This window comes from Anthonomus grandis, chromosome 1, assembly GCF_022605725.1.
Source record: "Anthonomus grandis grandis chromosome 1, icAntGran1.3, whole genome shotgun sequence".
Classification (NCBI taxonomy): domain Eukaryota; kingdom Metazoa; phylum Arthropoda; class Insecta; order Coleoptera; family Curculionidae; genus Anthonomus; species Anthonomus grandis.
In genome coordinates, this window is record NC_065546.1 from 35119241 (window position 1) to 35131706 (window position 12466).

Genomic DNA, 12466 nt, shown 5'->3' on the forward strand with positions numbered 1-12466 from the left:
TGATAATACAAAATTTTTGGGTATATTCATTGACAGAGAACTCAGATTTGAAGAGCATATCCTAGGTACTTGCAAAAAGGTGTCTGCAGGTTGTTTTGCAGTCAGAGTGGCTACCCTGGACCTTGGCATGGAGTTTAGAAGATCTGTATATTTTTCATTAATTGAATCCCACCTTAGGTATGCCATTTGCTTCTGGGGTAATGTAGCTGCCTACCTTCTACAAATGCTGCTTGTTTTACAGAAGCGTGCTGTACGTTACATCTGTGGGGCTAAACCAAGAGATTCCTGTCGCCCATTATTTGTTAGGCTGGGCATACACACTGTCTTCTCCCTCTACATTCAGGAAGTGGCCTGCTCACTTTTTGCAAATTGCTTTAAATTTATAACCCCAAATCCAAGATACTTAACGCGTCAAGTGAACGATCTAAATCTTCCAATCCCCTCCTCCACATTAACTAAAAAATCTATTTTCTACGAGGGAATCAAAATTTTCAATCGTTTACCAGATGGAATCAGGGAGGCAACATGTATTGACACTTTTAAACGTAAATTGAAAATACTTTTGACCGAAAAATGTTACTATTCACTAGATGAATACTACGCCGACACATTCTAATTTTCCCTAAGTGTAAGTTTACAGTATTTGAATTTTATTTGAATTGTTTGTATGATTAGAATTCTTTGCTTTCTTATACTTGAGGGGATAATTATGGAATTTAATTTACTTTTTATGTATTTTTTTTCTGCTGTTCTTATGTATTGTTTTCTGATGTTTGTTTTAGAACTCTCGAGTGTGTATGGGGTGTAGTGGTAGTAACTTAAGGTAGCTTTGTTTAGAACAATTTTTCTTGGTTAATAACAATAAAGCATGTTTTTTTTTTATAATATATTTATACAGAAGCGTCGTAATCATTAATTTTAAATTTTGTACAACGCATTATAACTCTAAGGTTAGACCTAAAACAAACACATTTTGCCTCTAATTTCAACATTCATTATGTTACATATTCCCAAGTACAATAGAGTTTTTTTTTTTAAATAATATTTTACATATCAAGCAGTTTATATAACAACCTTTATACTGGTATTATATTCTTTTTTCAACTATGTATTAAAATGGCTCATTTAAATTATTTTAGAGTCAAGATTTAAGTATTTTAGTTTTGCAATTTTGAAAACAATCTCATTTTCCCTGGAGAATACCATGAATATATTTAAAAATATTATATTATAAAAATTTATTTTCCCCCAACAAAGACAAATTTACATTTTTAGCCACATAAGTTTACTGAATTTTTGATTCAAGCTTATGATACTGAATCAATTCACGGCCATTACCACTAATACTTACGGCAAAGGAATTGAAATATTAACATCGGCAAGTTCGAGATTAGTATGGGCCAGTTCGTATTCTATATTAACGTCACAGCTGCCATCTCCCGCTTCTGATGGCCAACAATTGATCAATAAAGGCACGAAAGCCTCGTCCGTGTTCTGTAAACGCCACTTAAGCACCCCCACGTCGGAGTGTAACGGGAAAGGTTTGCCCGCTTGTTTTAAACCGATCTGAAAAATCATGAGTTGTAAGTTTCGTAACTTATTGTAAGTTTCAACATATTGTAAGTTTCCTAAAGCAAACACTGACGGACGACTTACTTGCGAGCGCAACTTAAACAATTCCTTATCGACTTGCGGATGGGTTTGCAACTGGACGCCCCTAGTATCTTTATTTTCTAACTGGATCCTGATTCTGCCCCATTTTTCGTTTCCAATATGCAAAGTGACCAGACCCAGCACTTCGAATTGTTGCACTCCTCCGTCCCTGCCCATGCGCACTATCAACTTCTCTTCTAACCTCAAATGGACGCTAAAATTCACAAAATTTACGACGTGTGGCTTTTGACGAATCTGATATCGAAGCTATTTTAAATTAGAATATTAGTAATTATGGCATGTATAATTGTACTATAACATCAGATTTTAAAAAATATATCTGAATTGCCAGGCATATCGGGGGTTAAAACGTAAATTATGTTTGAGTCTTATTAAAATGTAGATGAAAAAACCAAGTATACCAATGGATTTGCTTCATTTTTTCAATGGAAGCTAAAGAATATCCCGAGAACTTTTAAGATAAAAACCAGGACCTCATATCGTCGCTAGAAGTGGGGCTATGACTTGAATCGACATTTTCGAAAACTTAAATAAAAAAGCTTCTAATGCATGGATGATTCTTTTGATTTTTTCAATAAAATCTGGAAAACATTCTAAAGAAACTTCAAAGTCAGGCCTAGAGGGCTAGAAGTGGAGTTATGACTCAAGTTCCCTGAAACTTTGTTAAGTTCTAAGGGCTAGAAGTAGAGTTATAACTTTAGTTACCGCAAATTATTTTTCCTCTTGAACATGATTTGGAAAAACTTGAATAAAAAAGCTCCTAATGCATGGATTATTGTGTTTTTTTCAATGAAAGCTGCCAAACACCTTAAAGAAACTTTTAAGATAAAAATAAAACCAATCTGAGGGTTAGATGTGGAGTTATGACCTAAGATACCAGAAACTGTTTTTCTTCTTAGACATGAGTGTCAAAAACTTAAATAAAAATATTTTAATTCGTGAACTTTTTTTGATTTTTTAATGAAAGCTGCAAAACACCGTCAAGAAACTTTTAAAATCAAGCCAGCCTGAGGGCTAGAAGTGCAGTTATGACTCAATTTACCTGAAACTTTGTTAGGTTATGAGGGCTAGAAGTGGAGTTATAACTAGAGTTACCAGCAAGTGCTTATCCTCTTGAACTTCAAAAACTCAAATAAAAAAGCTTCTAATACATGGATTTTTGTGATTTTTTTAATCAAGCTGCAAAAGACATGTAAGAAAAGACTAAAGAAACTTTTAAAACAAAAATCAAGTCGACATAAGGACTAGAAGTGAAGTTAACTCAAATTCCCTAAAGCTGTTTTTCCTCTTGGACATGAATTTGAACAAAAAAGCTTCTAACACATGGATTATTGTGAATTTTAAAGAGCGCTAAATGATATACCAAAGAAACTTTCGAAACAAAAATCAAAGCGTTATGAACATTAAACATACTTATGTTAAGTGTGCATAGATACTTACTCGTCAACATCCGACTTAATCGTGGGTGTCTTAGTGCCTGGCTGCACGTTATTCATTGTCGGTGCTATAACTTTCTCCCCCTCGGATTTCAGTTGATCCACAAACGATTCGACGTCTTTCCCTTTACTTCCCAACTTCATACCGCGTTTTCTGTAATAAAACCAAATTTTATTACGATACAATACAATACATTAATTTCCTACAAAATACGTACTGAGAAACGTTATGTTGCGGTGGTTTAACGTCATTTTGTACACTAACGACATCGACGGACGTTGTAGGAGTGTAAGTGTTGTTTGAGGTATTGGTGCCGAAGCCGCCGCTGCTACCGAAGCTCGGTTTGATGCCCCTTTTGGCCTGTTCCATCTTTTGCCTTTGTAATTCTTTTGCTTTTTCGCGCATTTTAAGTTTGGCCTCTCTCTCTTGCGTCTGAAATGAGGGTGACGATGAACTTTGATATTTGAAATATTCTTATATATTGTGCCCCTTATACAGTGACGTCGATTTTTATTTTAAGTTGCGCATTATTTGACGAAAATTTTTGTATGCAGGGTGGAACAAAAAAAAAAGATATGACGTCATCGGTCATTTTTTTAAATGGAATGTTATATTTTTTATTGCATTTATGAAATATAGGCGAAATTCCATTCCAAGTTTCGTATAACACACCTTATCTCAAAACTCAACTGTTTCAGAAATATTTACATTTAACCAACAAGAAAGCAAGTAAGTACGTCTATTTACAAATTAAGATAAAATGGAGGATAAAATGTTATAAACTGTGAAAACTCTTATTAATGTATCAAGTGTTCGAACTGATCAAACTAAAACACTATATATTATTTCGGGTGATATACGTCTAATTTCATATCTAATTCTATTTTTCAAATCTTCTACGTTGTTTGGTTCTCAATATAAACTTTACTTTTCAGGTACCCTCATAGAAAATAGTCGCAGGCATTTAGCTCTGGTGATCTGGCCGGCGACTCTATTGGCCCTCTTCGTCCGATCCATCTTCCTGGGAACACTGTATCCAAGTAATTACGGACATTTCGAAAAAAATGTGGCGGTGCGCCGTCTTGCTGAAACCACAAATTTTCTGTGGGGACAGCAGTGTCTTTTTCGTCTGGGTATAGGGCAGCCAAAGCAGGGATAAGATCTTCTTGAAGAAAATTCAAATAGCGTTGTCCTGTTAAGTTTTCTTCGAAAAAGTATGGCCCTATTACTTTATTTTCCACGATACCAGCCCGAACATTAATAGATTTACGGTACTGTGTATGAGTCTCAGTTGCCCAGTGTGGATTTGACACTGACCAGTACCGACAATTTTGCCGATTTACGACACCGTTTAAACAAAAAGTTGCTTCATCCGAAAACAAAACTCGTAACACTAACTGACGGTTATTATTGCAAATGTTCATCATTTGCTCGCAAAATTAGTTTCTTCGATCAGGAGCGTCCTCATTTAATTCGTGTATTAGTCTAATTTTATAAGGGTGGTATTCATTTGCTTTTAAGATGCGTCTTAATGACGTTCCGGCTATAATATTATCAACTGAAATTTGTGAAGTTGCATTGTTTGGATTTTCTTCGACGGAGAGCAGAACGTTTAATTTTGTTTCTTTAGAAATTTTTGGACGACCTGATCTTGGCAAATCCCGAACATGACCTAAAGTTATGAATTTGTGCTCTATTCTACTAACTGTTGACTGAGAAATAGGATGGTTTGGGTATTTGGCATTAAACAGTTCACTTACATCTTTTTGCGTGCGCACTCGATCCCCGTACCCTAGCATCATCAAAATTTCAATTCGTTGGGGTTCCGTTAAATTAGCCATAATTTATGGGTTAGAATTAAGCGCAATTTCAAAAAGAGTAAAATAACTTTAAAAAGAAATGAATACACATCAAAAAAATATTTCAAACTTTCATGAAAGTTGATGCACAAAAATTAATATATACCACTTTTCATAAACAAAACGCACTTTGAGAAAATAACATTAGCTCGAGATAAAATCTGATACAACACGAAAATAATCGCAGCAACTTATTGTAATAATTTTCGACTTTAAAAAAAATAAATTCACTCTAAAATTTTTTAATGCACTTTTTAAATACGGTTTACACGAAAAAACGATACATTGCACTTTGAATAATAGGGCCGAACGTGAACGAAAAATGCTAAATCGCAGATGCTCGCAGTCCGGGCCTTTGCATGGGCGTGTAAACACTAGACATTTTTATAGGTTAGTTTCCGACAACAAACAAGTGTGTGTGCGTAAAATAATGAATAATATGTGTAAAGAATTTATCGTCGATCCGCAATCCGATGAATCTGACAGCGACAATGCAATAACTCTAAAGCGGAAGCCAGCGAAAAAAAAAGTGTGGCGGCAACAAATGACCTTCAATAAGTAAGTCAAAGTGCGAATGTGCCATTTTATAGTTTGTTTGTTTAAAATAGAGTTACGTTCACTCCGTAGATAGTGGAAGTGTTATGATAAAGTCAGAAATCAAGAACATTTTTATGTTGTTACATTGGTGCGTACGAATCACAGATTTGTTTTTGAGTCAAAAAAAATGTAAATGTGAAAAACTGGCCTTATTCCAAATTTTCTTCTAGTTGTATGCCCTTTTGCAACAGACTAGTTATTTTTACATCAAAACTTATGTACATAAATCCTAAAACCAAAGTTTCGGTGTAGGGATTGGTATAGGTGGTAAAAAGAGGGATCAGTGATATCTCGTTTTAATATTTTAGGGTTTTAAGGGTAAGGATCTGTCATAATTTTCAATTAAAGTGGAAAATTTTCGGGAAATTTGTCTTTTAGAATTTTTTAGATATCCTCCCTTTAGGTATCCCTCAAAAAAACTAGTACGGAGTGGAAGTACTGATTCCATCCATTGGCAACAGTATTTCTAATGTGTAACTCCCCTTTTATTATAGTAGAAAGGATGCTGAGAACTTCATTTAAAGCGAAAATATGTGGAAAAAAATGACTTCTTATAAATCAATGGAAGGATTAAAGGTTACTTTCAGATGTACAGGTGGTAGATATAGGATGAATGTCCTGCAGGAAAGTATCTATTGTATCACTCTGAATGCATGAAAGTGAGTCTTTTTGAAACAGAAGATGAGCATGCAAATCACGAAGATAACAGCAGAGGGCTTTCATTATCAGCAAAGTTATTAGTGCGTCAGCTCTATAATGATGGCATCAAAAAACCTAATGCCATAATTGCAGCCTTCCGTAGTCGGAATGAACAACCACCTGTAAAATCACAGTTGAAAAAATTTTTGACTTCATTACGCTCAAAAGCTCTTGGATCATCTACTATTTCTGCACGAGAAGTACAGAGCTGGTGCATTACTAACTCCACAATTCCAAATAATGAAGATCAACCGTTTGTATTAGGTAAGTCTCTTATATAATTTTGATATAAACACTAACATACTTTTATCTTCAGATTTTAAAATTGAAGTTGATGACACGGACTCTCAAAACCAGGATTTGAAAATTGTTCTATCCACCAAGACACTTCTACAAATATTAACGCATATCAAGAAAATCCAAACTGATGCCACATACAAATTAATTTGGCAAGGTTATCCTGTTCCGATAGTTGGAACATCAGATGTTTGCAGAGTATTTCACCCACTTGCTGTTGCAGTTTGTTATAGCGAAACAGAAGCTGATTTCTCCTTTATATTTAATTCACTAAAAAAATCGTGTTTAAGTCTACATGGAACAATTTGGGAACCAAATGTGCTGCTTGCTGATGCTTCTGTTGCAATCACAAATGGATTTAAAGCAGTATTCGGAATACCAAATCGAAGAATTCAGTGTTTTTTTCATGTTTTGAAAAAAATTGAGTAAAAAATTCGAAATATAAAAGAAAAAAATGAAATTATTCGAGATATTCATGCCCTACAAGTCAGTATAGACGATGAGACTTTTACAGCTGCTGTACTTCTATTCCTAAAAAAATGGCATGGTGTGGGTGACGATAACCCAAGTATAAAGAACTTCGTAAATTATTTCGAAAAGACGTGGCTCGGAGAAAATCAATTTTGGTACGAAGGTGCCAGTGATCAATTTCCAAGCACTAATAATGGACTGGAATCAACAAATTCCGTCATAAAAAAAGAACAGACTCTAAGAGAACGACTTCCTGTAGGTCAGTTTCTGGAAGTTTTGAGAGTTTCATTAGTTGAAAAATGGTCGTATGAACGTAACCCATCGAACCCCAATCACAAACCATTTGCTGCAACCATTAAATTAACAACAAAAATATGGACAGAAGTTTATCAGTGTGTAAAATTAAAACCGAAAATGTTTGAAGAAAAAAAAGATGAAAGAACTTTTTTTATTATACAAAATCAACGAATGGAGCAGAAGTGTTAACCCAAGAAGACATCACAATGTGGAAAAATACCCACTTGAATTGGGAATGTTTTGAAAGTTTTCGTAAATTTCAGAAAATAGTTAGAATAACTGTCTATTCTGACAATGACAAAGTAACATCTCGGTGTACTTGCTCAAGTTTTTTGAAACAGTATGTATGCCAACATTCTTTGGGTTTGTTAGTCATTTTGAAGCGAAAAAAGGTGCCAATCGAAGCGAAAAATTGGCCTAAAAAGAAAGAGAGGAAGGCCGTCCAGAGCGAAAAAGGCTCTAATAATTCAGTAGTATTATAGCCTATTTCACACATATTTGTTTTATGATACTTTTTTATTCATACATAATATACATAGTTATGTAATAATGCCAGTACCCTTCTATTTTTTTTTATAAAAATATATAGAAATTATATTATATACACGTCCATTAAACTTTGTTAATTATTATTTCCAATCGAAACTTGACTTGCTTGCAGAAAATTTGTAAAGTAACTTTCTTGGCAATGTGGAAGCGCTAAAATTCGATATAGATACAAGTAAACATTTTTTTTTTTTTTTTAAATAATTGTTATTGGCTCTTTGAAACAATCTACTTAGACTTACATAGAATTTTAACTAAATAAACCGGTAGAGAGAGGCTGAGAAAGTCACGGTACAAATTATGTGCAAGTAACCCAGTCAGCCTAATCCAGAGTGCGATTCTGTTATTTTATAGTGCGCAAGCCTTAGGTTTAAATGTACCCATTCCATAGTGCGAATGTATCATTTTGCAATAAAAAAGGTTAAAGTTAAAACATATCTAATTCAAAGTGAGATTATATCATTTTATAGCGACTAGGCTAAAAGTTAACATTCGCCTACTACAAAGTGTGAATCTGCCTTTTTTTAGTTTGTAGGTACAAAGTTGGAAGAATTTTCAAAAGTGCAATGTCATTCGAAAATAGAGATTCTTTACAAGCGTAACGATGGAAATAGAAACAACTGGCAGTGTTTATAACATTATTTTTATCCTCGATTTTACCTTAATTTGTAAATAGACGTACTTATTTGTTTTCTTGTTATTTAAATGTAAATATTTCGGAAACAGTTGAGTTTTGAGATAAGGTGTGTTATACGAAACTTGCATGGAATTTCGCCTATATTTCATAAATTCAATAAAAAATATATAGCATTCCATTAAAAAAAATGACCGATGCCGTCATAACTTATTTTTTGTTCCACCCTGTATACAAAAATTTATGTGAAATAATGACGCAACTTAAAATAAAAATCGACGGGTCCGAGCGTTTTCTCAAAAAATCATGTCTCTAATTTTTATCGAACTTATACGGAACTTTAGGCGGTCACTGTATAAAAGTGAGTAAAATCCAATTAAATGACTTAATATACTTACTTGTCTGACAGCCTGGTAGACTTTTTCTTCGTGAGAGTCCATTTCGACGAACGTCCTAATCTGGGACAAATTGACGCTTTCCCTATACCCTAGGGCCACGATCTCGTCGAAAGCGAAAATCAAATTGAAGGCATTATCGACGATTTCGTTCTCCTCCAAGGACCTACAGTATTCTGGAATCTGTGACAGTACGCAATAAATTAAACATTGTTCAAAAGACAAAAATGCATGCAAGACTAACCACTCTGGCAAACAATCGAAGAGTCTCCAGGTCCTCCAGAATATTACTGGCTCTAGTGGTGATCAGGAGCATGTACAGACGTTCCAGCGGCTGGTAAACGTAGCGAACCGATTCGGTTTCCACGAAAGTGTGTTGGGTACCTGTTGGAATCAGTTTCGGAAAAGCGGCTAACAGGCCTTCGATTCGTGCTTTAGTCATTTCGACAAATTGGCGCGAAACGATTGCTGCAAAGACACAAAGTTTTTTTAGTACTCGGGCCCAGTTTGTGGAGGAACAAAAACAATTGCAACATTTATGCTTTAGTATACATTTTTAGAAAAAACTTCGAAGCCACACACCACACAAAATATTTTATAATTATTAGGTATACAATAGTATAGAGGATGGATTTAAGGGCAAAAACGTGATTCTACCTTAAGGATTTGGGCTGTTAAAAAGGTTGGCAAATTTGGTTAGGACATTTTTTTACCAACTGTTTCAGCATATTTTTACTATTTTTGACAATATTTTAATCAAATCATTGGAACATTCTTAAAAGGGTTTTAGTCAAGGAAACAGGATTTTCTTCCAAATAATTTGACATATGGACGTTTCTTGTACCTCCAAAACTTTCCAATTAAGAGGCAATTTTGCCAAACCAGGTTCAAGAAACACCAAATTTGAAGCTGTGAAACACATTACAACATTAAGTTTTTTATTCATTAGCAGAACATAGTTGGACATAGCTCGGCCGCTTAATCATAATCATAATCTTTTATGGAGAAATTCCGGAAGTTGGATTTGGGGGTAAAAATGTAATTCTGGGTTAAGAATTTGGGTAGTTTTGGTCAAGAATTTTATTTTTAGCAAATATTCTTCATTTTTCTTATTGATCTATTTTTATTAAATAAGATTTTTCAGAAGAGTCTTATGTAAAGCCTTAGCATTTCTTATATCTCAAAATCTTTCTGAGCTAAAGGCAACTAAAGTCCAAGAATCCCCAAACAAGTGAATTGAAAAATAAAAATGATAAAAAATCATGAAACTTTTATTACAAAACTTAAAAGTAATAATAAAAGTATGAAACACAAATTCATGATAAACCTGTAAATATACATTTATTTGTTTTCCTTCTTATCCTTCTCCAAATCCTGCATAATCCTATCGATTGAATAATAAATAAGTTCATTTTGCATCTCTGGTGTAACAGCTTTCGTAACCTCCCTGGTAACATACTCGATAAGATTCCTCTGTTGCACTCTTTGTCTCACAAGTTCCACGGCCACCTGATAATCTAACCTCTTCTTCACCTCCTTGTAAGCATACATCTGCCTGCTTCTCATCTCCTCTTCAAGCTGAAACAGAACATTCTCCCTCTTGGCAGCGATGAGTAACAGTTGTCCGTCCATCTGGAACTGCCCATGAAGTTCATCCATTATGTTTTCTTCAAGCACTTCTTTTGCTTGAACCCGTCCCGTGTTCCACTGTTTTTCGTATGCATCGATTTTTTTGTCAACGAATTGGGCGACATGGGGCCCCATATATTTTATGCCCAGAAACCACAGGATAGCAGAGCTGAGGCCATGATAGAAAAAATGCTCCAACACATAGATTTCTTTGCTAACCAGGAATGTTCCTAAGGTAAATAAGAACATACCGAAGCCGGTTACTCCGGTTTTAGGGATGAAGGCTTGCCACCACTCTATGGGAATAAAAGCAAACAGAACTTTGCCTGGTTCTTGGCGTATGGGTCTGTTGGGGTAGCTTCCAGTTCCACTTCCCGCTGCTTGTGATGAGCTTACATCAGATATTTTTACCGCGGATTGTGGTGGCACAGGAATGGTAACTTCCGGAAGGCAAGACATGCTTTTCATCTCCAGAGTGCCACCTGTATCCAACACTTTGGCTTGATCGAAATCATAAGTGATCCAGTCTTGCGAGTTCTTGGGGAAAGCGCTTTTGTCCAGATGGATGGCTCCGCATTTGGTGTAAGGCGATTTATTACTCGGCGAGGTAAATAAGATTCTACACTCTTTAGACAAGCGGCTTTGAAGATTCGCGTCCACTTCCTTTTCCAGGGATACCTGTTTCAGACAACGCTCTTCAAATTTTGCGCATTCCGTAGACGCGTCTTTCGTCGAAGCGGCTTTTTTCAATTCTATTAGGTTCGTCGGGGTTTTCTTACAGTAGAAGCGAATTATTCGTTTATTTAGTGGGAAAGTTTTGTTAAAATTAAACATTTTTCACGTTCTAAGGTGGGAAATTTCGAATTTTCTTTTTTACAGTAGCGTCGTCAATAATGTCAAAAAGTTTAAGGTTATGTATGTCTCAATAGAGATAATGTAAGGTTCGAACGTTAACGTAAACCGTAACGGAATTTAAATTTTTGCTGTGAACCAAGAAGACTGGATTTATTGGTCAGTTGGAAAATTGTTTTTATTTTTACTCGCGGACAACTTGACGTTTTCAAAAAGAGAATTTTTGATAAAATTCTAACAATCGTTTTAAAATTTAAATTCATTTTCAATGGGGATAAAGCGTTGTAACGTTCGCGGTTTCACGATCGGCCCACGTTCTTTTTGGAAAAAGAGAAGAGAAGGGTTTTGACTCTGTTTAGGACTCCACCGGTCCAGCATAGTATTATATAACTTTGAATTAATTTTTTGTATTCATCATATTTATATGTTTCCTTTGTGCAAAATGACAATAAATTTCGAAAGTAGCGAAAGGTATTTGATTACGTTAAAAAAGGTATTCATATATGCGAATTGCACTTTCCCATAAAAGATGTCCAGTAAAGTAATCGATAAAAATACTTACCAGACCGAAGGTAGATCATTAAAATTAATGTTTTGCTACCTGGTGCTTTTTGAATGAATACTTTTAGTTGAATAGAATAGGAATTGCATCCTGAAACATATAGTTCTTGGGTGAAAAAAACCAAAATTCCCAAAATTTTGGGTTTTTTTTGACCATGGCTTTCAAATTTTGTAGATCATTAAAATTAATGTTTTGATACCTGGCGCTTTTTGAATGAACACTCTAAGTTAAATAGAACAGGAATCGGGTTCTGAAACATAGTTTTTATTTATTTATTTAGCAGTTTATTTCCAACAGGCAAAGCCCAGTTACAGGAAAATCTACAATTAATGTTTTGAAAGTGTACAGTATTAAATTACTATAAATTAAATAACAAAAAGAAAGAAAAATAAGGAAAACTTAAATTACTAAAGTAACATCATGTATATATCAAAATTAAAGGAGATGTAAATTAACATTAGAATGAACAAAGAAAGGGATTCATGGGACAAGGGAAAAAAGGAAGAGAAAAGGAATT

General features: G+C 34.6%; 2 protein-coding genes across 2 annotated transcripts in view; both read right to left on the reverse strand.

Annotated features, from left to right (window-relative positions):
- Window positions 1-12466, reverse strand: part of LOC126736183 (coatomer subunit delta) — a 30395-nt gene that overhangs the window by 11251 nt on the left and 6678 nt on the right. The window contains exons 3-8 of the mRNA XM_050440425.1: window positions 9151-9374; window positions 8910-9089; window positions 3329-3543; window positions 3115-3264; window positions 1657-1867; window positions 1352-1566 (exon numbers count right to left, since the gene is read on the reverse strand). Coding sequence (XP_050296382.1) covers window positions 1352-1566; window positions 1657-1867; window positions 3115-3264; window positions 3329-3543; window positions 8910-9089; window positions 9151-9374 — 1195 coding nt within the window. The remainder of the gene's footprint in view (window positions 1-1351; window positions 1567-1656; window positions 1868-3114; window positions 3265-3328; window positions 3544-8909; window positions 9090-9150; window positions 9375-12466) is intronic.
- Window positions 10157-11441, reverse strand: LOC126736190 (ATP synthase subunit b, mitochondrial-like). Its single transcript, XM_050440437.1, has one exon. The coding sequence runs from the start codon at window positions 11367-11369 to the stop codon at window positions 10248-10250; it is 1122 nt and encodes a 373-aa protein (XP_050296394.1). The 5' UTR covers window positions 11370-11441; the 3' UTR covers window positions 10157-10247.

Bases quoted from the DNA above. Each gene is read 5' to 3' on its own strand.
- LOC126736190 (XM_050440437.1), bottom strand. From the start codon at position 11,369: ATGTTTAATTTTAACAAAACTTTCCCACTAAATAAACGAATAATTCGC.